Source organism: Siniperca chuatsi, linkage group LG10 (genome assembly GCF_020085105.1).
Source record: "Siniperca chuatsi isolate FFG_IHB_CAS linkage group LG10, ASM2008510v1, whole genome shotgun sequence".
Lineage (NCBI taxonomy): Eukaryota > Metazoa > Chordata > Actinopteri > Centrarchiformes > Sinipercidae > Siniperca > Siniperca chuatsi.
The window spans coordinates 25,493,018-25,518,376 of NC_058051.1; the positions used below are offsets into that span (position 1 = coordinate 25,493,018).

The 25,359-nt window shown below is 38.5% G+C and overlaps 4 protein-coding genes across 9 annotated transcripts; 3 read left to right on the forward strand and 1 right to left on the reverse strand.

Moving 5' to 3' along the window:
* Positions 1-823: 823 nt before the first annotated feature.
* racgap1 (Rac GTPase activating protein 1) lies at positions 824-8,822 on the forward strand. Its single transcript, XM_044212670.1, has 17 exons — positions 824-1,006; positions 1,573-1,677; positions 1,767-1,969; positions 2,088-2,230; positions 2,730-2,799; positions 2,911-2,964; positions 3,071-3,148; positions 3,407-3,524; positions 3,881-4,020; positions 4,417-4,581; positions 4,702-4,797; positions 5,345-5,543; positions 5,983-6,088; positions 6,504-6,636; positions 7,836-7,962; positions 8,054-8,153; positions 8,436-8,822. The coding sequence occupies exons 2-17, from the start codon at positions 1,593-1,595 to the stop codon at positions 8,509-8,511; spliced, it is 1,893 nt and encodes a 630-aa protein (XP_044068605.1). The 5' UTR covers positions 824-1,006; positions 1,573-1,592; the 3' UTR covers positions 8,512-8,822.
* A 1,852-nt stretch (positions 8,823-10,674) lies between these two features.
* si:ch211-210c8.6 lies at positions 10,675-14,467 on the reverse strand. The gene is made up of 5 exons (XM_044212674.1): positions 13,812-14,467; positions 12,455-12,560; positions 12,096-12,202; positions 11,186-11,358; positions 10,675-11,085 (listed from the first exon to the last, which is right to left on the reverse strand). Exons 1-5 carry the CDS (start codon positions 13,921-13,923, stop codon positions 10,807-10,809), a joined length of 777 nt encoding a protein of 258 aa, XP_044068609.1. The 5' UTR covers positions 13,924-14,467; the 3' UTR covers positions 10,675-10,806.
* Positions 12,572-20,105, forward strand: bin2a (bridging integrator 2a). 3 transcript variants are annotated; one of them, XM_044212672.1, is made up of 13 exons: positions 12,572-12,825; positions 16,078-16,187; positions 16,276-16,356; positions 16,601-16,655; positions 16,743-16,837; positions 17,019-17,114; positions 17,328-17,435; positions 17,539-17,624; positions 17,711-17,786; positions 17,891-17,973; positions 18,361-18,982; positions 19,108-19,183; positions 19,309-20,105. In XM_044212672.1, exons 2-12 carry the CDS (start codon positions 16,104-16,106, stop codon positions 19,159-19,161), a joined length of 1,440 nt encoding a protein of 479 aa, XP_044068607.1. In that variant the 5' UTR covers positions 12,572-12,825; positions 16,078-16,103; the 3' UTR covers positions 19,162-19,183; positions 19,309-20,105. The 3 variants fall into 3 exon arrangements, with proteins under 3 accessions (XP_044068607.1, XP_044068606.1, XP_044068608.1); XM_044212671.1 differs by having other exon boundaries at positions 12,572-12,777; XM_044212673.1 differs by having other exon boundaries at positions 12,628-12,651.
* A 1,791-nt stretch (positions 20,106-21,896) lies between these two features.
* LOC122883668 (cell adhesion molecule 2-like) lies at positions 21,897-25,283 on the forward strand. Of its 4 annotated transcripts, none has more exons than XM_044212677.1 (6): positions 21,902-22,141; positions 22,521-22,577; positions 23,818-23,877; positions 24,008-24,067; positions 24,251-24,298; positions 24,393-25,283. In XM_044212677.1, exons 2-6 carry the CDS (start codon positions 22,571-22,573, stop codon positions 24,563-24,565), a joined length of 348 nt encoding a protein of 115 aa, XP_044068612.1. In that variant the 5' UTR covers positions 21,902-22,141; positions 22,521-22,570; the 3' UTR covers positions 24,566-25,283. The 4 variants fall into 4 exon arrangements, with proteins under 4 accessions (XP_044068615.1, XP_044068613.1, XP_044068612.1 ...); XM_044212676.1 differs by having other exon boundaries at positions 21,904-22,141; positions 22,538-22,577; XM_044212680.1 differs by lacking the exon at positions 24,008-24,067 and having other exon boundaries at positions 21,897-22,141.
* Positions 25,284-25,359: the final 76 nt, after the last annotated feature.

Below are 25,359 nucleotides of genomic sequence, written 5' to 3' on the forward strand. Positions count from 1 at the left end.
CCATTCAGGGGCAAATATTGTACTTTTTACTCCACTACATTTATTTGATAACTTTAGTTACTTTGCAGATTCAAAGTAATTATACAAAATATAATCAACAAATAAATTATAATGTACAGGTTACGATAAGATAAGATAAGATTGGATAAGGGGGAAAATTAACAGGATAACGGTAAAGTAGTTAAAATATGTATAATATTATAATATACATAATAATTCTGAAATGGGCCATTCTGCATAATGAGACTTTTGGTACTTATATATATATATATTAGTATATTTTGGTGCTAATACTTTTTGGTGCTAAAATTTTTAATGCACCATGACTTCTACAAAGTATTTCTACACCGTGCAATTGCAAGTTTTACTTAAGTAAAACCACTGGCTATATGGTGCTAGTTAAACAAAAGTTTTTGATGCTCCTTCAGTGCTACAGATGCAGTTGCACCTTACCTCCCACAGCACACTGCCATTGACAGCTCCATTTAGTAGCCGTTATTTTCCCACTTACACACCCCAAGAAAAAACCCTTTCATAGCTGTGGTGTGGAATTTATTTTGAAAGTTGTGACCGGAAGTCTAACGCTTTTCTTCTTCTTGATTCCTGCTTTTTGATTCTCTTCTCTATTTGTTTATTTCTTTGATTGTTAGCAAATTAATAATTATTAAAATATTTTTAAACTGACATGTAACATTTCAGTTTTGTACTCGTTTTTGTCTGCTTGTGCCCTTGTGGCAGCACTGATGCCACGAGCGACCGTTACGATGGCTTTATTTTGAAAATACGTGCACGGAAGTCATTGTCTTCACGCTATCGCAGTGTTCTTCATTCATTGGCTAGCGGCGAAATTTGAAATACAACGCGCTTACTGTAGCTGTAGCTGCGCAAGGATGCGGACAAAGATACAAGCTGGTCTCTAAAAAAAACAAAACAACTGGAAATAAAGCAGTGCGCTAAACATCACCGAAAGGGTTTTGCTGTCCAACAATTCTCTAGTTCCGAAACGGTAGGTAACTGTTGCTAGCTAATATTTGCTAACATGAGCGCTAAAGCAGAAGTTAACGTTAGACCCATCGTAACCGCCATGTTATTTTTCAATCATACAGTTGAGTTAGCTTAGCTTAAGTGTGTGTAACGAAGTTCCATTGAGATGTAACTATGTTAGCTAAAACAAAAATAAAATAAGCAGATTTTAGCAGATGAACCAAACGCGGTGGAAAATGAGGAATAACGTTAACGTTAGATATTTAAGTGAGCCTGTGGGTACAACGTGGCTAAGTTAATGGATATTTTGAAGCAGTGTTTTCATTGCTATTAAGTTTGGAGATATGAGGATTTCCTCTTTACGTTTGCCAAATATCTGAATTTAACCCTTTTTATCATACGAATTAAATGGTGTTAATGTATCTCTTTTCGTTGCCATTAGGTTTGAGGATAATCCACATTTCCACTTAACATTTGCCAGATGTCTTAATTTAGCTACATAGAAAAGCAGCTATACACCCAATCTACATAGAACCGTAACCCTTGTTGTCCTAGGAATTAAATGTTGTTAATGTATCTCTTTTAAAGGTCTTCAGTCATAGAACATCATGGAGACGGCTGTGCTGAGCCTCCAGAGCTTATATGATAAGCTGAGGACGCAAGTTGACCTTCTCAACGAGAACATTGAACCCAGTGAGTAGTTTATGGTTCTTGGTTTATCTTTACTATCTATCATTTGAGACAGATGCCTGCCACATTACTATGTGCATTCTCTTTCCCAGACTTCATCCAGATGGCACAAAACTTTGATGACTGCCGTCGCAAATGGCTGAGGACAGAGCATGAACTGGGGTCTTGCAAAGAGACGCTCACCAAAGCAGAGACAGAGAGAGGAGCCTTGGAGGTCAAACTGAAACATGCCCGCAACCAAGTAGATGTGGAGATTCGCCGCAGACAAAAGGCTGAGGCTGAGTGCGAGAAGTTGGTATGTTGGATCAAATGGCGAACCTTGTTTGTTGATATATGTTGATTTTTCTACTCTGTTATTTGAAATGGTTCAAGGAGTTTCTCATCTGTGCTCTGCTTGCATTTCTGTAATACAGGACCGTCAAATTCAGTTGATCCGGGACCTCCTGACCAGTGAAGGATCCACTAACAGCATCCAGCTGAGTGCAGAGCAGCGCTCAGCTCTGGCCTTCCTGAACTCAAACTGCCAGGCAGCAGCTAACCTGAATACCAGTCGAAGGTAATAAGCTCTCACACATAGCAATATATAGTATAAACATGTTTTATAGTTATTTTATAGTTCCTGTCTCTGGCCTGTTTTTGAAACTTGCCTTATCAGTGCTGCGTCTGCTACATTAGCTGTTGTTGGAGCCATATTGTGCAACACAGAGTACAGTGTTCCTGGTGGTTTGCCTTGTGGGGGGTTTCATTTGCACGTGGGAACATTTACACTTGAGACTCAGATGCAATACAGAATTGAATTCACAAGCTAACTTTAAACTGGGGAACTCATTTTCCCTGTCCATTCCCATCTATTTATCACATGAATGCACCATTCCGACACACTTTCAAACCACTCTAACTTTCAAATGCATTTCCATCTAGATTTTTTTTTAAAGGGTAAAATGACAACAATTTGCAAACATTTTTTGGATGGAGGCAAATGTAAATAAACTTCCCTCCCTGTATGTGGGAAATACGGTTGACTGGCTTAACACATTTTCTGTTGCTCCTGATAGACTGACAACTATAGATGAGTCTGCTTCCATCTTGTCAGATATCAGCTACGACAAAACAGATGACTCTCTTGTAAGTACTTTCCTTTTTGGTATAATGTAGAGTTAAATTAATATTATATACAGTAAACTAATCTCCTTTTTAATTTTGAAATCTGATTCTAATGTGCTTGATCTGTGACAGGATTGGGACTCCTCCACTGTGAGGACAGTGCGACTCAGGAAACGAGAAAAAAGGGTATGTTAAGCACATGTGCACCTTTTCTTTATAAACATTTGTTTTTGGAAGAATGGCTTCATTTTCACTGGAGATATAGATGTCATGTCTGCTGTCTTGATTTCAGCGCTCCTCAAGAAATCATATTGATGGTCCTCCAGTTGCCTCCAAACGTTCTCGATCAACAGGCAGAACTTCAGAGAGGGTAGGGTTTTAGCTCCAGTCTGGCTATTTTTATCACTTTTTCATTATTGAAATATGTGGTATTATTACTCATACCCACGATCATTCCAAATATAGACAATTTAAAATATTGCAACAAAAATAAAATCTTCTGTCAGCTTTGGCAACAAAAGCTGATGGTTTGTTGCTTGCCTGTAACAGCTCTTAAAACTCACTGTTGGGTCCTGACATAGTTTGGTTGTATGTGGTTATTCTGACTTTTGTTTGATTTCTGTATCAGGGTAATGAGACCCTTGTGACAAAGACCACAGTGACTGTACCTGTGAATGGAGGCCCTGTTGAGGCAGTTTCTACCATTGAGAGTGTTCCTTACTGGACTCGCAGCAGGAGAAAGACTGGTAAGATTTTTGTTATGATGCGGTATGCAGCCTAATCCAGGCTTGTATTATGTTAGCCAGTTTAAATGATCTTGTTAATTCTCATCCAGCTAACTTGATTCTTCAAACACAAGTTAATTATTATTATTATTTTGAAGTATAGGCAACATTCAAGCCATTTTATAGGAACGATGCAACCAAAATAAAATCAAAACATAGTTTAATTAAAGGAGACTGTGCTCATCTGCCTATTATTTACAAACATTTTCTTTGTATGGATGTCTTGAGTATGAATATGCAGCAGCAGTGATTTGACATAACTGCAGAATGGTCATGGTATGTAAAACATTGGTATTTATTTTCTATCTCCTGTTCAGCTGCTATGGAATGGGACTCTGATTCTGTCACGTCTCAGGATGTTTTCAAGCAGCCTGCCAACCCTGGGGGAGAGATAAAGCAGCCCAGCACTCCGCAGAGCCATGGAGGTGTCCGTCTTCACGAGTTTGTCTCCAAAACTGTAAGAATGCCATTTGTGTGAGATAATTGCTGAGCCAATTAATCTGACAAGAAAAGCACATTTTCTTCTTAGATTTAAGGGCACTTCTGGTTATCTTCAACTATTATTTTTTCTTTACTATTTTTGCCATTTGCCACTGAAGTCTACTTCTTTTGTTATCATCTATTATCAGAATTAAATCACAACACTTTTGACTGTTATGGACTTATTTTGGTGTCTGTGCAGAAACTTATTGGCACCAGTAAACTGGTATATGCAGCCCTATTTATGCAGTAGATTTACTTGAGTGCATTTGCCAAAACAAAGTCTAATTCCTTGGTTTAGCTGAACATATATGTAGCTGTTGACCCACAATCTTTACCAGCCTCCTAAATCCTGTCGAATATCTTTTTATAGGTCATTAAGCCTGAATCGTGCGTGCCCTGTGGCAAGAGGATCAAGTTTGGCAAGATTTCACTGAAGTGCCGTGACTGCAGGGTGGTCTCGCACCCCGAGTGTCGCGATCGTTGCCCTCTGCCATGCATCCCCAACCTGGGTGGCACACCGGTCAAAATTGGGGAGGTGTGAGAACATTTTTCATAACTGATTTCTCTCCTGATGTGCAGGTACATGCACAAGTTTATTTCCACTCTGAAATGTTATTACCGTGCTGACAGTCTACCCCATTTCTCATGTTTCCAGGGTGTGCTTGCAGACTACGTCCCTGACACATCGCCCATGATTCCTCCTCTTGTTGTCCACTGTATCAGTGAGATCGAGCAAAGGGGCCTGCATGAGGTGAATGGTGTTTTCCTCTCTTAATAATATGGAGAAATGTGAACAGCCTCAAATACCAGTAGTTATCTTTAATGTCTTTCCCTTAAACTGAGACAGAGAGCTGTAACTAAGATATTACAGTCTGTTCCTGGGAGATTAAATCCGTAATTGGACTTGTGGAAGGGCTCCAGATCTATTGATTTCTGCGTGACTGTGCTGCTGTCTTTTCCTTCTGTTGTTTTATGTTTTGCTCCTTTCTGTCTTTACGTCTTTGGCATTTGTTTTGAGATGGCAATGAAATGTTGGCTTTTTTCCATCTGAAACAAATTTGCCCCTACTTCTGTCTCTTTTGAAGATGATACCTTTTATCTTAATGGCCCTAAGCCTAATAGCGTTATGTCAGCTGTTTTGCTGAGAAATTGTTAGTTATTTTTCTTGTTTTTTTCTATTTAGATAGTGGGAAAGGTCTGACTTAAAACAATTGTCTGACATAAAAAACGCACACATAATGTTTATTCGCTTTGAAAATTAAACAGTAAATGGTGAAACTGTATTTCCTACCTCTCAGGCTGGACTTTACCGTCTGTCTGGTGCTGATCGCACAGTAAAGGAGCTGAAGGAGAAGTTTCTGCGCAGCAAAACAGTTCCCGTGCTCAGCAAGGTGGACGATATCAATGCCATCACTGGCCTCCTGAAGGACTTCCTGAGGAACCTCAAGGAGCCTCTTCTCACCTTCCGCCTCAACCGTCCTTTCATGGAGGCAGCTGGTGTGTGTGTGTGAGACTGGTGTTAAAAAAGATGCCAGTGTTATTGGTAGCTGTTTCTGATATGGAGGGCTCCATAGAAAAATGTTAATGGCACACTAAATAAAAGCAATTTATGGTAGATATTGAAATAACTGAAACTTTATAACTTTCAGTCTAACTTTATAATGGACAGCAGACATTTACCCAACAGACCCATTAAATGCAGGTTTCATGAGTGCTTCTACTTTGTTTTTACAATTGTTCTGAGCAGTGATGGAAACCTCAGGCGGGAAGTTGCCTGCCAAAAAAAAGATTGATCTTTCAGTTTGTTTGCCTTTTATATAGAATTTGGTTGTTATTGGAGTCAGATACATTTTCTTTCAAGTTGTTAATACATCCTCATACAACCTCCCATTTCTTGGTCTCTGCTGACAAAATTGTTTTGTTTGTTCTCCCTCAGAGGTTTCAGACGACGACAACAGCATAGCTCTGATGTACCAAACCATCAGTGACCTGCCACAGCCCAACAGAGACACACTGGCTTTCTTAGTCCTTCACCTTCAGAGGTTCAGAAATACTTTATTGAATCAGAAATAGCAGCTACTCTCCTCTAAATATGATCCTAATAAACCTATTAATGCATATCCCAATGCAGCTGATTAAAAAGCATTCACTCTGCTTTGATGCCTTGCATATTCCTGCTACAAAGTAGTGCTGGGATTTGCTGATATTCACAGAAGTCTGTAGTCTCTCTGTAACTGACCTTTTTTATTATTATTTTGCTGTATCCTCTAAATTTAATAAGGTTAAATTGCTGTAGGCAAAAATGTGCTAAGAATTTAGCAGCTCAACTGTATCTCATTTCCTGATTTTAGACAGACAAGAAAATCAGTTTATTTAACCTAAAATACACTTTAAATGGTGTGTATTGTATTTCATATACATTAAATAGACATAATTGAATCTAATAAAATCTTTCAGAGTTGCTGACAGTTTGGACACCAGGATGGACATCAGTAACTTGGCTCGAGTGTTTGGTCCAACTATTGTGGGCCATGCAATTCCCAACCCCGACCCTATGACAATCCTACAGGATACCAAACGACAACCTAAGGTAGGCCTGAACGATCCATCGTGTCTATTGTATATCATGTTTCTTCAGTGGTTAGTCATATAATTCCCATATATAGAAAACTTTAAAGTTCTAGTTGATTTGACACCCATGGTTACTGGTGGTAACAGTGTGGTTCAATACTACAGGTCCCAGAATTCTGGGGACAGCAAACACAGAAAAGCATCTTGTGTGTCTGCTCACAGTGTAGCCAAACAAACTCACGTTGTTTTGATAAAGAAACCAGTCCATAACCCTGCCCTTTTCCATCATGCCATGGGCAACTGCTATCTGATGTCATGCTGAGCACGGTAAGACGAGTGAATCATCTTCCTGAGAAGTTGTAGGTGCAGCCTGTCGCCTGCAGCTCTTCATCTAACAGTTCACTGTGGTCCCTCCTCCTTGTTCCTTTACACAGTGCAATATTTAAAACTGATCAAGTGTCCAAAAAAGGCCGTAAATGACCATATCCTGTTTCCTGTGACTGCTTCACAATAAAAACCTCCTTGTGTTTTGCCAGTTGAATGCTTTTAATGTGAACTAACTAATGTAAACAGTGAGGCAGATATTAATGAGATAAAAATTAAAAGCCAGAACAGTGGAGTACATAAATGCATCGGTTCCTGTGAATTGTTCATGTGTAAGGAGGCAATTTGAATCCAGCGCAGGAATGGCAGACTCTGCCACTAACAATGAAAACTACTGTATAGAGAGGTAATTATAGAATGTAAATAAATTGACTAGCCACTGCTGGAAAAAATGCCAATCACAAATACTATCAAAAATGGTGTTTTTATTTCATGAAATACGATTAAAACTTTCTTTCAAATCAAAATGTTTAACATGAGACAAAACTCAGTCTCAAAGTCCAGATGAGATTTCACTATTTTAAAGTATCAAAGGATTGTTTACACAAATTAAAACTAATTATTGTGATCAACAATCATTATCACACTAGTTAGCAAGAAACAAATTTAATTGTGTAACCCAGCTTAATATAAGATAATGACCTACCATTACATATAGACACCACCAAAAAGCTATATACCATATAACACTACACTATAGAACATCATCACCGCTTCCCCCTCTGTCTTGCCTAAAGCATCTACATAACCAGCTCGGCAGTGTTGGAATAGGATGAGGCAACACACTGAAATAACCTCTATCTTTTGCATTTTTACTTATCACTTTCTGTTCAGGTTGTGGAGCGTCTGTTGGCTCTGCCGGTGGACTACTGGGGCCAGTTTGTGATGGCAGAAAACGAGCAGCCAAACTTGGATCACCTGATCATCGAGAATGCAAACTGCTATGCCACCCCTGAGAGAAGTACGAGCTCGCTAAACTTTGTGTGTTGTTCTGCAGTGCTTGTATGTTTTCTGCTGGTTGAAGTTTCATTGTAACGCTTGTACTGTTGCAGTGAGCATGCTGGGACCTCTGACCACTCCAGAGCACCAGCTCACTAAAACCCCCTCCTCCAGCTCCTTGTCTCAGCGCATGAAGTCCACTCTGACACCCAGGTAAACACACAAGCACAGTCCCCTCCTGTCCTGCTTTAACACCATTTTTCTAATCAATGATCTCATGATAAATTTCCTCTGGAATGACTGTTGTATACTGCTGATTCAAATATTCAGGAAATAGTATGGGAGTTTTTTTCTTTACAGAAAAGCTGACTCCTTTGAACATCTTTCATAGAAGTTAATCTACTGTACAATATCTCATTATCCTTCATTGACTCTGCTTTATTGACTTTGACTCCTAATTCCATTAAATGTCATTATGTGCACTCTTTGTTGCAGATTTGGGAGCAAGAGCAAATCAGCAGTTGGATTTTCTCGCCAAGGAAAATTCTTTGCATCTCCACTCCTCAAATAATCCAAAGCAGCTACACTTAACCTTTTATTGATACTGCAATAACAACCAATACATTTTTGCATTTATGCATAACACATAACATGGTACTGCTTTGATAATGGCTATAAATGCTATAAATCTTAGTCTTCTTACTTATAATCATTTTAATATTTCACAATGGTAAGAGTTGTATTTTGAGGATTTTACGTGTTTGTAAAATGATTATTTTTTTTAACCAAATAGTAGGTTTTCCTATCTATGCACACACGTCTTTAGAGCTGATGGGTTTGCTAAATGTTTAACAATACATTCTCATTTCATCTCGTAACAAATGAGAATGTACTTTTTATTACTCTTCTTGAATAATGTGCGCATAGGTGAAAATATGTACTGTATATGCACAGTTTTATTGTGACCTTCTTCTAACTTTAATAATTTCGTTTGATAGTTTTTCAACTCATGTGTTACTCAGAAGTTGAAGAACTGATTTCTTTGGCATTTCATTCTAGTTTGTAGTTGACTGTGTGACTGCTAGTAACATTTTAGTTTTAATGTTTGTATTTCATTTCTGTTAAGTTTTCATTGTCTTCATCCCCCAGTGAATTGTGCTGTAAATGTTTAGTCGCACATGCCCTATCCTTTTCGTACTGTAACTACTAACAGTAGTTCTCAGACCTCAAGGCAGACCTTTCTCATCGGCAAGATCTTCTTGGTCATCATCTTTAAGCTTCACCAGGTGTGATGTTATTGGTGATTGGCATTAATCTCTTGAAAAAGGGGATGCGATTTAGAAATCGTCACTGGCATTGTGTTTTCCAGTATATCCTGCACTGCCAGTGATCATCAGGAACACTGTTCATTGGTTTACGCGATGGGCTGTAAACTTTGTCAGATCATTTTGCTCCTCCAGTGTTTATTGCTCTGTGTTTGTATTGTGGGAGGTTGCTTATGAGCATGTAAAATTAGCCAGTACACTTACGTGGCATTATTTGATTAACTGTTAGCACAAATTTGTACACAAATACACGCTCTAAAATTGATGTAACTTATAAAATACATTTCTAACCTTTACAAAAAATGTTTCATGTACCTTCTGTTAAATGTTTAGTGTGGTTCCCTAGCTTTCTGAATCTTAACACTCTGACTTGGAGGGTGTAAAGGGAGATTTTACAAACCAGGATTACACATACTTAAAAGCCCTGTTGTGGTAGACTCTACTTGGACCTCTGCAAGTCAAAGGTAACTACACTTGCTTAGGCTTCACCTCTCATCTAAAAGGCTTCAGCCCTTATTGGCAGGTGGGGAGTCCTAGGCATTTAATCTCTGTAGGTTAGTTCATACCTTGAGTGGTTGAGATCACATGGTCGGTTGCCAGTGCACCTAGCTGTTGTGAGAATTGTCACACAAGTCAAGGTCTTAAACTGCCTGGGAAGGGTCGGGTTATGCTAGAAAATAACTGGTTCGGGATGTGTTGCCCGACCATGTTGGAAAGCAAAAGTAAAGTGTTAGATGTTCTGAACAGTCCACACTCAAAGGAGGGGTGGAAAGCGGGCCATCACTGAGAGGGGGGAGAAACGATATTGTTTGAATATGGGGATAACGGTGTACATTTTCAGACAGTCTCCTCTGGAAGGTATTTGTAGTGTTACAATCGATTGTACACACGAAAAGTGACAAAAAGTCGTGTAGCAAAATGCAGAGATTGAGAGAGAAGTTCAAAACCTGACTTCTTTCTCACCACCACACAGCTGGCCCATCCCCTGAGTGAAGTGGGTCTAAATGTCGGATTTGGAAAATTACAAAAATTGTCAGACAGGTTCTGATGAAGCATACCGGCAACTTAAGTGGTGTCTCCTCTGGTGAGTTACAGTTGTTCTGGTTTGACATAGATGGCCTCCCTCACTTTTAAACCACCAGTTTAAGACCCATTCATACCTTGATTTGTGTGATTCTAACAACTCACATGAGTGACAATCTTAGCATCTTTTTGTAGAGAAGCTCAACCTGTAAATTTAGTGACTAAAAGATGAAAGGTAGCTTTATAGTCTTGACTACAATGTACTTTACCTCTCAATCATGGCACGCCACAAAGAGACCTTACACAGAAGGCTATTTTGTAAAGGCTGGGTATGATAAACCGTAATTGTTTTTACAGAACAACAACAAAGTGACAGACAAAGGAAATTACAACTGCACACTCATTTCAATGTATTCTACTCAGAACACTTAATGACTTGAATGTGTATGCCTTCTTTGTGTGAGGCAATTATTGGTACAACGGTTGAGAAAATGTTCAAACATAACACATATGTAACATCAAAATTTAGGCCATGGCCAGAGAAGAGGAGTGTTCTTGATGTAGTCCTGGAAGGCAGCGTCAGATCCCCACTTCTTCATGGCCTGCTTCTCCAGGATGGGGATGCCACTGACGTAACGAAGCAGGAACCAGACAAAGAGAGGTGATGCCACACTCAGGTACTGGGGACCCTGCATCACTGATGAGGCTGAGAGCCAGAGACCCGACCACTGCAGGATCTCTCCAAAATAGTTTGGATGTCTGCTGTAGGCCCATAGTCCACTCTGGATGAACTTCCCCTGGAGGCACAAAAGCAAATTGGACAATACAGTTGTTAAAGTCAGTGAATGAGGCATTAATGCAGTTTAGGGTTACGCAACTCAAGGTCTGTTAACTTACAGCATTATCTGGGTCACGCTTGAAAAGCCATTTCTGCTGGTCAGCAATAGCCTCAGTAGCGAAGCCAAGGCCCCATACAGTCCAGCCAATATAGTCCCTCGTTCCCAGAGGCACATCTCGCTTCTCACTGTTCAGCATGAGGGTGGGCAGGAGAGTCATAAATACCCACATGGCTGAGAGAAACAGGAAAAAGTGAATCATCTTTAACCAGCCTTGCATTAATACTTCATGAACTAAATGCATTTAACTTACTGTAACCAACAGCTCCTACTATTATACAGATGGGTGACAAATTAAAGGAAAAACCAACATGAAGTGTCTTATTATGGAGTCAGGCCACCACGAGCCTCCAGAACAGCTGTTGGAGGGATGAACACCATTCCTCCACAAAATATTCCCTCATTTATATATACAACCTTTATTTAATCAGGTCATCTCATTGAGAGCAAGAGAGACCTGAGTACAGCAGATAGAAAGAAAAACAAACATAGCCAGACATAACAAAGGGACATGTAGCATCAGAGACAGCCACAGACATCACTAAATAAACTTTATATTATATGATTTGGTCTCATGGAGATGGTGGTGGAGAGCATTGTCTTACATGTTAGTTCAAAATCCTCCATAGGTGTTCAACTGGGTTGATATCTGATGACTGTAAAGGCCGAAGCATTTTATTCACATAATTTTCAAACTCACCTAACTGTTCGGTGAGCCCTGGTGCACAGAAGCATCTGCATTTGATATGTTTCTCTACTCTTTTATTCAAGTTTTTCTTTTAATTTGTCCCCCGTCTGTATAAAGAGCTAGAAACACTTATTTATACAAGGCAACCCTCCCTTCAGTTGGGTGCTGAGTTGGTCAAGGACTATGGCAATAAGAGGAAGGCGTTTACATCACTTCCAAGTACCTTGAATAGTCCAATATACAAAGAAAGTCCCTGGGCTGTCTCTGACATTGTTGAACCTGCGATCATGACCGTCCTTCAAGATCCGCATGAAGAGGAATGTCCCCAGCCTGCAGAAAGAACATGGTTAACTTCAGTTCACATTAACCAAGGCATTATTCATTAACCTGACTTAAAGGTTTCACATTCATTAGTTCCTCCTCTGACCCCACCAAAGACCCTCCATAATTTAACTTTAACACAAAACTCTGCAGGTTTTAATGCAAGAGGATATAATCTGTATTCCTCTGTGGGAGTTTTATTCAACTGTGCAGGGGTGACACTGGGTGTATATCAATGGGGGTTAATGCTTCCTTACTGACCTGAGTCCCCATGCTGTCACCAACCCAGTTTGCACCTTCTGACGGACGTGGCTGGCTCCTCCCCAAATATGACTCAGGTGGGCAAGTAGTATAAATGTGCCAGATCCTGGAAAGAAAAAAAAAGAGAGAGACAAGGTGCAGACTCAGGGTGGTTGGGACATGGGCATGGCAAATGGCTCTACTTGTTGCAGAGTAAGGCGTGTTCAATAAATCTTTTACCCAAGATACTGCAGACAATTGGTTCCAAAGTTCAAGGGTAAAATATCCAGGAGCACAGCGAAAGGGAGAGCCAGAAGAGGACAGGGAAGAGAGGAAGTGTCAAGGTGATTCATTTGTGAAATTATAAAGAAATCAGTTGTTGGTGTCGACAGGTAAGCTGCACTGTTCTACATGTAACAAATGATTTGATCACTGTCTGTACCTAAACCCACAGGCACCTGATAGACTGAATTCATTCTCTAACTTCGTCATTGGTCGTATACTTAACTTTGTATGTTGAGAACTTGTTACGAGTGTCAGTCCGCTTATTAAAACTCACAGTCTAACTGGGTAAAAAATGAGGATACAAGGGCTGCAACCAAAGATGATACTAATGATTATTTTCAGTTAATCTGCCCATCTGCTAAATGAATGGTGACAAATGTTGATCACACTTTCCTAAAGCCAAGGGTGACACATTCCTGTTGCTGTTTTGTCTATATACTATCACATAAGGAAAAAAAGCAGAAAATCTCCACAGTTGAAAAGCTGGAACTAGGGAATGTTATGTATGTTATGACCGGCTATTCGATTAATTGTCTAATTGTTTTCGCTCTAGAGACACTAATAAATTAAGAATTGAATCAGTAATTCTTGTTTGATTAATGCTATTAAAATTACTTTACTAACCTTTGTTCAGGCAGTTTGAACTGGAGGTTTTTATTAATGAAAAAGTGAGTCCAGGTAGCAGCAATCACTAGTGGGGATATGGGCTGTGTTAATTCTTGATTGGGGCCCAAAAGAAGCCCTCTTTTCTGATTTAAAAAGAGGGTCCCAGGATTCCTCTCTACGCCCCTGCTGCCACGGGCCCATTAAGTTAAGCTGATTGGATGTAAGTGCCGCTTCTTACGATGAAGGAGGAGCATCCTGGCTGTTTCACAACAAAGCTGTTTTAGATAACACGGGTTTTATAACAGTGACAGCTCAACATCTGAGTGCAGCGCAGAAACTACATTAAATTAAATAATAAGTCCACAGCTGACTTATGGTTAAATAACCTAGTTTACACCAATTAACTGTGCTGATAACAAGCCAGGCTGTAAAACCAGGCAATGCCGCAAATCAACACTCACGAAGGGAAATGTTTTTCGCACATTACCTGCCAAATCATAAAACTTCTCGGTTTTGAAAGCTGCAGCCAGAGCCCAGCCGGCCCACTGGATGCTCAGGTCGGTGGCGGCACATTTGACCAGAGTGCTCCCCATGATCATGTCCTGCAGGTCGGCGAGCTGCACGGGAATTTGATAAGTCTGTCATATAGCCACTCCTCCGACAACCAAACACACATGAACACTGGTTAAAGTTCACCGCTGCCATTCTACAACTGGGAGTGGATTGACCGCAGGGAACTCTGGGTATTGTAGTTATCCGAGGATCAGACAAGTTAGTGTGGGTACCCCAAAATGAAGTGCGGGCAGCCTCCATGGGTCACTGAGGCTGAGGTGGGATGTAAGATAAGATAAGATAAGCCTTTATTGATCCCCGGAGGAGAAATTCAGGTGTTGCTGCAGCACAAGTACAGATAAATAGAGAATAGTATGTATAATACAAATAGGAATAGAAATAAAAAATAGTGACATAGTGGTGTTGTTAGTAGCAGCAAAGTATAGTACATGTAAGAGTAATATGATACCATCTACTTTAACAGTGTACACCAGAATGGTATATAATTTGATTAAGTAATTGTACTCAGTGTTTGTCTGTAATAATATAGAAATATGATGTAGTACATTATGTAATAAATCAGTATAACATGTTAACACAATATAGTATAATATAGTACAGTATTATATAGGAGTATAGGATACAAAATATAATATAAGGTGAAATGTAGTAATATAGTATAACATAATATATAGTAAAGTACAGCAATATAGCATAGAATATAAAATATAATAGTATAGTATGAGTATAGTATAGAATAGTATAGTATAGTATAGTATAATATATAATAAATATAGTATAATATATAATACAATATAATACATATTAAATATTATATTAGAAATTCTACTACTTTATACTTCTACTACTGTGGTGGAAGTATTCGCAGCCTTTACTTAAGTAAAAGTAACAACAGTAAACCACAACCAACCACACGGTAAAAATACTCCATTACAAGTCAAAGTCCTGCTTAAGTAAAAGTGTGTAAATATTATTAGCAAAATGTACTCAAAAGTAAAAGTACTGCAAAAATTAGCCCCTGTGAGTGTTATAGTATTAAATCAAATATTATTGGATTATTATTACTGATGCATTTATGTGTAAATAACATTTTACTGTTGGAGTTGGTCACTAATTTATGTCGTGGAGGCAAAGGTACAATATTTCATCCTGATTTGTAGTGGAGTAGAAGTATAAAGTTGCATGCCTTAAATTTGTACTCAAGTACAGTATTAAACAGTATGGAGGTTAGTCAAACGTAGCTTCACCTCCACCAGCTACAACAATAAAATGCTTCCATACATATTTATGCATAAATGATTTAATAACAATAATAAAGTAATATAAAATAACTATATAATATAATACAAGTCTGAAAGGGGCCATTCTGCTGTATAATGAGTACTTTGACTTTTAATACCTGAAGTACCCTTATCACATGTTACAGCAGCACAGAGACAGACTAAGAGGTAAGAAAACAGATTAAGAACTATCTGAATGAAATAAATAAAAATAAAATGAGAAATTAAGGAAAGTAGAGAGATAGCATTAAAAAAGCTATATATGTACATTATATACAATACCTTGGACTATATTAAATAATTGTGCAAATATTTGCGTGAAAGGAACCCAGTAGTAATACAATATATTAAAGTATATAGTGTTAGATATAATATATGTGCAGTCTAAGTAACATACACACACACACACAGTACAATAATAATGCAATACTGTGAAATATCTTTAATAGAAATATAAAAGAATACCATGATATAGCATATAATATAAAAGTACAATAATGATAATATAAGTAGTAATATAGTATTATCATATAGTGATGTGAGTAATATAATGCCATTTAATGTAGTGTTAGATATGTTACTACTACTTGTACTATTATAGTATAATCATAGTGATACTAATAATAATTGATATATAATGGAGGACAAGGTGCAGGTGTGTCGGTTGTTTCAATGTGCAACATTAAAGCCAAATACAGGCCTAAAGGTATTATTGTCCATATGTGAAAGTCACTATAGAGAGGTCTGGAAGTTGTCTTACTTTTGTTAAGATCATTAAATATAATCCAAATGTTGAAATTACTTCCAGGAAAAAAATGTAAACTCTTTAGAACTGTACTGTACATGGTGTTATAGTGTGGCGTAATGTATTCTTTCTTCTCTGTTTCCCTTCATCATCAGGAATAAACACAGTCAGAAGACAAAATATGGCCGAGAGCACCACACCAAAAGGCAGCTCTGGTGACTTTGCTAAAAAAGTCCAAAGACGGCTGAGCAGAAGCAAAGAAAAGGCAAGTTTTTGTTTCCCAAATGACAAGAGAAAGAACTTATTATTACCATTTTGTTGCTGTTGCTTTGAGATATGTGCTTTTTCTGCAGGTACTGCAAAGGCTGGGAAAGACGGTGGAGAGCAGGGATGACCAATTTGAACATTCTCTCCAACAGTTTCATGACCAGCAGGTAATCATTCTCCTGAAGTCCCTTTTTTGTGTTTATGTCCGACAGTAAAATAGATTTAAATGTTTGAACAACGACTGAAAAAATGACTTTCAGTTCAAAACAAATCCACTCCCACTGCTGTCTCACCATTGTTTTACTGTGTATGTAAACACTGGAATGATTTATTGGCTATATGAATCCACCATCATATAAGTAAAGTAAATCTAAAGAATGACAATAATGCAAACCTCTTGTCTATTTGCAGAATGATGGGAACCGAATATACAAGGACCTGAGGAACTACATTAATGCAGTTAGAGGTGAAAATGCTTTTTGCTCGTAGATGCTGCAGAGCTGTAGATTTGTGTCCTCTGCAGGTCTCATATAGAAGATTCTGCTTTTTACAGACATGCGTGAAGCTTCAAGACGCCTTTCCCAGTCTTTGTTTGATGCCTATGAAACTGACTGGGCTGGAGAGGAAGATTTAGGAGCCATTGTAGAGGTCAGTATGGTCATCTGTGATGATATAAAACCCAGAGCAGCTATAGCTCTACCACTGCACATTTTTATTTTACAAGTACAAAAGCAGCAAGATTCATACATCGCCAGGGGACCAAAACCCCTTCTTTCTGCCTCTATTTATACATAATTAATGCAATATTTATGCTGCGCCTTTTAATAAGGGGGAGGATCTACTGTGGAATGACTACGAGGTGAAGCTATTAGACCAGGCCATACGCACCATGGAGTCCTATGTGAGCCAATTCCCAGATGTCAGGGTAAGACAAGACGAAGCAAGTATGTAAGCAAACAGAAGTGAACACACATACAGACAAAAGGCCTCAAAGCAAACACACAAAAACCAACAAAGACACACAAGTAGTTCACTTACACACACACACACACACACACACACACACACACACACACACACACACACACACACACACACACACACAACATCTGGATATTCTGTCTTTTCCAATCTGTAGGAGAAAGTAGCCAAGAGGGGGAGAAAACTGGTCGACTACGACTCTTCCCTCCACCACCTGGAGGCACTGCAGACTGCTAAGAAGAGGGATGATGTCAAGCTAAACAAGGTGATTAATAATGGCCGATATATCTCTTAGTTTTTACTATGTAATTCAGCCTTCATTTGTTCAAAAATACACTTGAACATTAATTACATTTTTCACTCTGTAGGCAGAAGAAGAGATGAATGCTGCCAAAAGTGTCTATGAAGGCATCAACAATGAGTTAAAAGAAGAGCTGCCTGTGCTGTATCAAAGGTCTGATAAAGTATCTTCTATTATCATATGATATGTGAGAGTGTACACATTTTTTACATTATGTTTTTAATATTTTCCCTTTTCAGCCGTATTGGATGCTACGTTTCAGTCTTCTCAGCTGTATCAAATTTACGAGACATCTTCTTTAAGGAAATGAGCACGGTATGTTTTGCCCTGCGCTGGCTGAGCATCTAAAGTCAGTTGGCGCACAATATTCAGTGTTGCAAAATATATATATATTTTTGACCAGTCCTCTCCTGTTTTAGCTCAACCTTGATCTACACAATGTGATAAAGGAGCTGCAAGCTCAGCATCCGGACAAAATGTTTGCTGTGAAGGGAATGCAACGGTAGGTTTTTCTTTTTAGCTTTGAATTTTGAAGACATTTTGTTTTAATGGTCGGCAGTTCAAAGGAACAGTTCGCAAAATGGAAATGATATCATCTACTCATGGCAGTTGAAGGGTCGATATTCCACATGTTTTGTGGTCAAACAGTTGTACTGTGCATCCAAAGCTACAATATTTACTATATTATTTGTTATATTTTCCTCACTGACAATGCCTTGGGTGCTGTACATCCCACAGTATTGAGTCCTCTGACAAACTGCTTTACAATGAACTTTTATTTTGGAATTAATTATTTTAATAAGTTGATGTCTCTATTTGGGGATAGAAGCAAAATATTCAAATAATTTGCTTGCTTTTTGTCTGATATCACGCTTGAAAAATATTTCAGGTATGGCTCCCTGAAGAGACGGACTCTGATGTCCCCTAAGGCCTGGAAAGCCAGCTTTTCAGAGTTTCACAAGAGCTACAATCCTAAATCTAGCCAGAGGTTTAGTTTCAGGTCCCCAGACAAACCTCGCCACGGCACTCTGTCCAGAGAGAGCAGCACCCTTACAGTCTCCCCACAATCACCTCTTCTGGAGGGCCCCACCTCCGAGTCCAGGGACCTGGATGCAGGATCGAGCCACAGTGAGATCCACAGTTCTCCTGCGCAAGAAGACGCTGCAGCGGGGACGGCTGGAAACGAGCTGAAGTCGGGAGAAGACAGCAATCAGGTGGAAGAGGAGAAGGCCATGAAGGAAGAGGAGTCTGAGTCTAAGCGTCCTGTAGAGTCTGATAATAAGGGAGCTGGTGAGAAAGCTCCACCAAGTGAGAGCAGCTCTGAACTGAACAACTCCTGTGATTCAGAGAGCTTGGAGCTCCAGCTGTCTGCAGCAGACGACGGCCCGCTGCACATCGAAGAAAGCGAAGACAGCCCGGTAGACCTCCACACTCCTAAACCAAATGGACTGGAGAATGGTGAAGTTTCTGGGTTCAACTCTGACACTAAGGACCCGAGCATTCCTCACAAGGTTTGTCATTTGATTAGCACACGGCTGAGGAATGGTGATGCAGACCTCCTCTATGTATTATCTATTGTTTTCTGCCATGACTCACCTGTTTCACCACTTTCCTCTTTTCTTTGTGTCCCATCTAGGATGCCCCAGCAGAAAAACAGGCATCAGTGGACTTAAAAAGCACAGTGGTTTAAAGTATTCAGACTTTAATACAAGGTTTGTATGTTTTTAATGCACACAATCTGTCACATATTATCAAGCTTCTTGTTCCCTTCTATCGTGTTTCTGTATTTGACTGAGCTTTCCATAAATCTGTGTCTGCCTTGTGTTGATTTAAACAGAGAAGCACAGAGGAGATTGAAGTGAACAGCTGCACAAGAGAAAAAATGTGGAGACAGCCGCACTGAAGTGTCCAACTGGTGTCATGAATGATGTACTGTGCATTGACTCGTTGGTGTTAGTTTTCTTATTTATCTTTTATTGAAAGCAGTTGTACATACAGTTCACAGTCTGGGTAAAGCTTCATCTGTTGTATTTTTGTAACAGCTTAATTATCCTTTCAAAAGAATTACTGCAGGGTGATTTTGTCATTTTTGGACCTGACTTTATCTCACAGATTCCATTATATTCTGCACTAAAATCAGAGCAGTTATTTCATGTATCCAATGTTAGCAAACATAATGCACTAATAGGTTTACATTGTCACTGTATGCAGATGTACTGTGCTGTGGTCTCAGTGTCGAAAGGAACTGAGCTAAATGCCACTCTCCACTGACCAACTGAAACTACTGAAACTACATAGAAGTTTCAATTATTTTCTTTTTTTTTTTAAATCTTTTACTTTTTAACCAGTTTTGTTGGCAGGGATTCAGCTGGGATTCATTTTTTGAACTTCATTTTCCATTTTAGTTTGAATTAAATGTAAGTATGTTTGATTTTTTAAGTCACAAAACTGCAATCTGTTAATTAGGTGTGCGCTGTGAAGATAAATCATTGTGTAATTCTGAACAGTGATCTTTTTTGTATCATGTTTATACTAATTTGTATAATTTTAACTATTTGGTGAATGTGTTAAGATAGATATACAGAAATTATTATGAAATGTGTACACAATAAATCGCAACTGACACACCCTGGACAGGTCGCCAGTCACTCACAGGGTTGACACATACAGACAGACAGTTGTTCACAACTTACATGCAATTTAGAATAGCCAATTAACCTAACTTGCATGTATTTGGGAGAGCATGAAAACTCCACACAGAAAGATAATTAATAAAAAATGCAATTAATTTAAAATATTGTGTCAATAGCTTCTCTGCCAATGGAGGTTTAAAATGATAGGGACAAAAAACAACTAGCTCTCACTCTGCCCAGATTTCTCAGCTAACTTAACCATGAACCCAACATAACTTGCATTAATGGAAAAGCTAAGAGATATGGCTTTCTGCTTTAAGAGTCATTATTTAAAAGTTTATTTGGATGAAATTCCCCAAAAAATAAAAATAGTTGAATTTCAGAGCTAAAATGTCTGGCTATTAGAGGTCAGTCTTTACCAGATTAGTTCGATGATAGAAAATGTGTTTTTGCTTATGCTTCATTCATTATAAGAGGAAGAGATTAGATGTGTGCTTCTGGAACTGTCTCTTACTTCTTGAATTGTAAGAACAATGATTTTTATTATGACAGAAACCAGTTGCTGTTTTTTTTTTTTTTATAGGTGACAGTAAAATATCTTCTTCTTTGTGAAATATAAACTAAAATGTGGTACTGAGCATGTGACAAATCTGAAGATCAAGAGGAACCACAGACTACAGACATTTTGAATGACAGCATTTAAGCAAATTTTGCAGGTTTAAGCAAATCTGAATGTGTGAACCCTTTCAAATCCTTTCTTTTAACTGTCAAGTCATTTGAATGATTATTCCCTTTTGACATGAACTCTGCAGCTGTCACACTGTCAGCTTGAGAGACAACATACTTGTGCATCAGAGGGGAAGGAGAGCTGCTTTGTGTTATAACTGTGCGATATCAATATACTATATTCATGCATCATTTTATTGTTTTGTTCATGGATAGTTTTGCATAACTTCCTCCACAATAATGGAAGTGTTGGCTTGTTGTGGCTGAATCCAAATAGAAAAGGTAGTGTATTGTCTCTGCTAACACTTGTTGTGAGTATCTCCACTACCAGCTGTAGTTTGATTATCAGCTAACAGAGATTCAACGTCATATCTGCTGGCACGGCCACATGGGATGCAGCAAATGAAAGATGGAAAATTGGAAATGTATGGAAATTGTATGCCTGACCCATACCAGGAACTCAAAGTCAGTATATCTCGGCCTTTGCTGATTTTAACTAATCTTTTTTAAAAATCTGTCACTCCAAAGTCCTTCAACTTTATGTATGTGCGACACTAAATCGCTTAAATACCTTTAACATTCAGTTCAATTTGAATACAACCTGATCATTTTTAGAAAGAAAAGTGCTTATCAAGATATTTACTTTAACCCAAATAATTGGTCAACTATTTTGTTAATCGCTTAATTGTTTTAAGTCATTTTTAATATAAAATTCACTGATTTCAGCTTCTCAAATGTGAATATTTCTTAGTCTTCTGTGATATTAAACAAACAATCTTTAATAGTTTGGACTGTTGGTTCGGATTAAAACAAGCAATTTGGGCTTTGGAAATTAATACCTTTTTTTTTTTTTTTTTTTTTTACTATTTTCTGACATTTTAAAGACCAAACGAGATGAATTAAATTAAATGATAATGAAAATAATTCATTTGTATCCTTACAATAGAATGGACAGTCAAAATAAGAACATTATCAAAAAGATTTCATAGCAACAGAGTGGGAATATACTTGCTCCTAGTGATACATCTCGCTAATAGACGATCTTTGACGCGGCGCATGGGGGAGAGGGGGGAGGAAAGGGAGGGGCGGAAACCGAGAGTGTGTGCTGTGCATGACTCACGAGTGCTGGGAGAAAAAGTATAGCTGCTTACAGACGCAGTTTCAGACGCCTCAACAGCCTCTGCCAAAGCTTGAATTTCAAACTTTAAGTTAGCAGCGTGCGTCCGTTTTGTCCACCTTAGAAGTTAGCTTGGGGGGGGAAAGTCGATTAGCACAGCTAGTGAGGTTTCTGTCACGCTCCGCTTCGCCCAGGTAAGCACACACAGCAGATGTGATGAAAGTCTGGTTGTTAAGTGTTTGGGAAACATTAAGAAAATGTAGCTCAAACGTAGTTTCTTTTTTTTTTCTCCGGGTGACTTTGTGTCGAGCTAGCTTACTTAACGAGGACGGAGAAGACGTTTTGTTTGCCTTTTAACAGGTTTGGTTAGACCAGTTTACTTAGCTAAAAGACAAAGAGAGTCAGAGTAAAGAAGTATGTCGGTAACAGTTGTGGGGAAACCGGTTAAATGTCCATGTGAGTTAAATAAATCATGTCCAACATTAATGGCTCACTTGGACATGGGTAGAAAACGTGATTGCGGAAATGTTATATGTGGTTGTTTATTGGTGTTTGTGTGTTTCTTTTATGCAGTCTGTGGTTTCTTACAGGTACAGTAGCCAGTGAGTTAATCAGCACTAACCATGAATAGTAAGTCCACCTTTTAAGTGCTTATTTGTAGCTTTGCAAATGTCTGTCTTCCTATTTTGGGGGCTGCTTTGATACATTTGATTCCTGTAGGTATTGTTTTAAATTGGAAAAAAAATAAATCAGTGTGCTGTGTGTTCCAGTGGTGGAAAGTAAAAAATTGAGGTTCTAATACTTTACCAAAGTATTTTAATCTCATGCTGCTTTATACTTCCACTTGACTACGCTATAGCTGCAACAATTAGTCGATTAGTTGATCGAAATAAAATTAATCGGGGACTATTTGTGCCACATTTACACTGTTAAGGTGACTAAAAATGGCAACCAAAAGCTGATGCCTGGTTGCCAGCCTGGCAACCACTTTTAAAAGTTAGTGTTGAGCCCTATTTTATAAGCTGATCAGTTTATAAAATATGATGTATTGTTATAGATTAACCTATCCAACAACGTAAAGTAGTTAAAACTACCATTACCAGACACAACAATATATGCATCAGTAATAATAATCCAATAATGTAACATGACACTCTGACTGGGGCTGTCTAATGAGCACTTTTACTTTTAATTTTGTTAAGTACATTTTGCTGATCATGGCTGCAACAAAATATTATTATTATCGATTATCTGCAGATTATTTTCTCAATTAATCATTTGGTCTATAAAACATCAGAAAACAGTGCACATTGTAATATCCTAGAGACTAAGGTGACCTCATCAAATGTCTTGTTTTGTGGGATTATCAGTCCAAAACCCCAAAATATTCAATTTACAGTAATGTGTGATCAATAAAAGCAGGAAACTCTCACATTTGAGAGCCTTGAACCAAAGAATGTTTGGCATTTTTGCCGTAAGAGATTAATTTTCTGTCGATCGATTAATCAACCGATCGTTGCAGCTCTATTGCTAGTAATACTTTTGTACTTTAGTAAAATTTTAAATGCAGGGTTTTCTTGTAATGGAGTGTTTTATAGTGTGGTATTGCTACTTTTACTCAAGTAAAAGATCTCAGTACTTCTTCTACCTCTGGTGTGTTCTCTGATTAAAACATTGCATCACAGAGGATTCAGAAATAAATAAGAGGTTGACAGGTTTTGTTTCAGTCCCATAATCAGATTACTGTGTCACAACACTTTAATATTCCCTCCTCAGCCAGCAGCTATGCAGTTACACAAGATGCTTCTAGCAGACTGTGAGCTGAAGATAGAGCCCGTTGACATTTTCAACATGCTTTTTTATCTTCCAGATTCAGACATGGTGCCTTCGACAACACTCTCCACATATACGAACAAAACGGTGACAGAGGGTGAGTACATCTGTTGTGAATGCACTCACTTGGCTTCAAAAGCTAAGTTGCAGCCAATAATTATCCTGATATCATAACCTTATAGTTTGTGCAGCTTTATCAACACATGTCATGCTTGTGTTTTGTTCAGCATCAGATATGGGGCCTTTAACATTACTTCCCACACAAGCAGACACCACCATGATTCAGGGTAACTCCTACACTTTTTGTCATTTTATTATTTCTATTACTGGCACACAAACCTGTCTCCTCCTGGACCCACACAGTTGTGAGACAATTTACTTCCTGTATCCTGTACAGTCAGAACAGTCTCATGACCTTCATGACCAGTGGTTTAAAAACCAATCTACTTGTTTTAATTTTTGTCCCTCAGCGGTAACAACTGCAGCTCCCACAAGTCCAGACTCCGCAGTTATTGCAGGTAACTGTTCATCCTGAACTTTTTATTGTTACATTGTGAAGTCATTATGTCACAAAACAGCATTTTAAAAAGATATTTTGCCTTATTTTTCCAGTGGTTATTGCTCTCATCCTGCTGACATTAGCTGGTTTGGCTTTCCTGCTTTACCGGTATCTCTGCCACAACAAAGGAGACTACAGGACGACAGGGGAGCTGGCTCCAGGAGAGGATCCTGATGAGGAGTACAGTAACCAGGCTTTGAGCGAAAAGAAGGAATACTTCATATGAACCTGGTGCAGACTTACAGGGAGTGAGTGGGGCTTACGAAAGAAAAAGGCTCTGTGGAAGACTGAGAAGAACTCAGACTGTTTTTTTCCATATGTGTTTTGAGGGAAGGCCGCTACTTGCTGCACAAGGGGCAGAGAAGAACCATGTTTTAAGATTTTGTTACAAAAGATGCAAATGTGCACAAACAATACCAAAGATAAGATTGTTATAGTAAGACTTACTATTGATGGACGAGGAGCAGGTGACAGACAACACAGTTCAGATTAGCAGAGCTAGCCATGAAACAGGTGGTGGGATTTTAAAATGTCTGTTACATCATCAGTGAATACTCAGTAACAATCAAAATGTAAGATTAGCTTGTCTGCCATATTATTTATCTATCAGCCATGTTTCAGTTTTTCTCTGTAGCATTTGCAATATGTTGTTTCATTCAGACATACTGTATTTTTCCCCAAACAAACCTTGTATAAGACATGTTCTGAGGCTAATGGGGGCAGTCACTTTTTTTCCATTTGCTTTTAAAATGATAGTTTTTCTATGCAATTATTTTATAAGCTAGTCAAAAACATGTCATCCTTTTAAAGAGAGGACAGCTAAACATTGCTGTACGTGGTTTTGTTTTGTATAATTCCTTATTGCCAGGCATGGTTACTGATGACTTCCCTATTTGAGATAAATATTGAAGGCAATAAAACTTGTTTTTGGACTAGTGTCATTATACAGTGTGACAGTTTACAGTGATGTTTAATATATTTCGAAGTAGGCAATTTCATAATCATCAGCATTGCTGCCCA

Excerpts from the sequence above, each read along its gene's own strand:
- racgap1 (XM_044212670.1), top strand. The coding sequence starts at position 1,593 with ATGGAGACGGCTGTGCTGAGCCTCCAGAGCTTATATGATAAGCTGAGG. Across the intron at positions 2,965-3,070 it reads TCAGGAAACGAGAAAAAAGG|CGCTCCTCAAGAAATCATAT; the intron begins GTATGTTAAGCA and ends TCTTGATTTCAG. Across the intron at positions 6,637-7,835 it reads ATACCAAACGACAACCTAAG|GTTGTGGAGCGTCTGTTGGC; the intron begins GTAGGCCTGAAC and ends CTTTCTGTTCAG.
- si:ch211-210c8.6 (XM_044212674.1), bottom strand. The coding sequence starts at position 13,923 with ATGATCATGGGGAGCACTCTGGTCAAATGTGCCGCCACCGACCTGAGC. Across the intron at positions 12,561-13,811 it reads GAAGTTTTATGATTTGGCAG|GATCTGGCACATTTATACTA; the intron begins GTAATGTGCGAA and ends TTTTCTTTCCAG. Across the intron at positions 12,203-12,454 it reads GTGACAGCATGGGGACTCAG|GCTGGGGACATTCCTCTTCA; the intron begins GTCAGTAAGGAA and ends TTCTTTCTGCAG.
- bin2a (XM_044212672.1), top strand. The coding sequence starts at position 16,104 with ATGGCCGAGAGCACCACACCAAAAGGCAGCTCTGGTGACTTTGCTAAA. Across the intron at positions 16,357-16,600 it reads AACAGTTTCATGACCAGCAG|AATGATGGGAACCGAATATA; the intron begins GTAATCATTCTC and ends GTCTATTTGCAG. Across the intron at positions 17,625-17,710 it reads CTGCCTGTGCTGTATCAAAG|CCGTATTGGATGCTACGTTT; the intron begins GTCTGATAAAGT and ends TTCCCTTTTCAG.
- LOC122883668 (XM_044212677.1), top strand. Across the intron at positions 23,878-24,007 it reads GAACAAAACGGTGACAGAGG|CATCAGATATGGGGCCTTTA; the intron begins GTGAGTACATCT and ends TGTTTTGTTCAG. Across the intron at positions 24,299-24,392 it reads AGACTCCGCAGTTATTGCAG|TGGTTATTGCTCTCATCCTG; the intron begins GTAACTGTTCAT and ends TTATTTTTCCAG.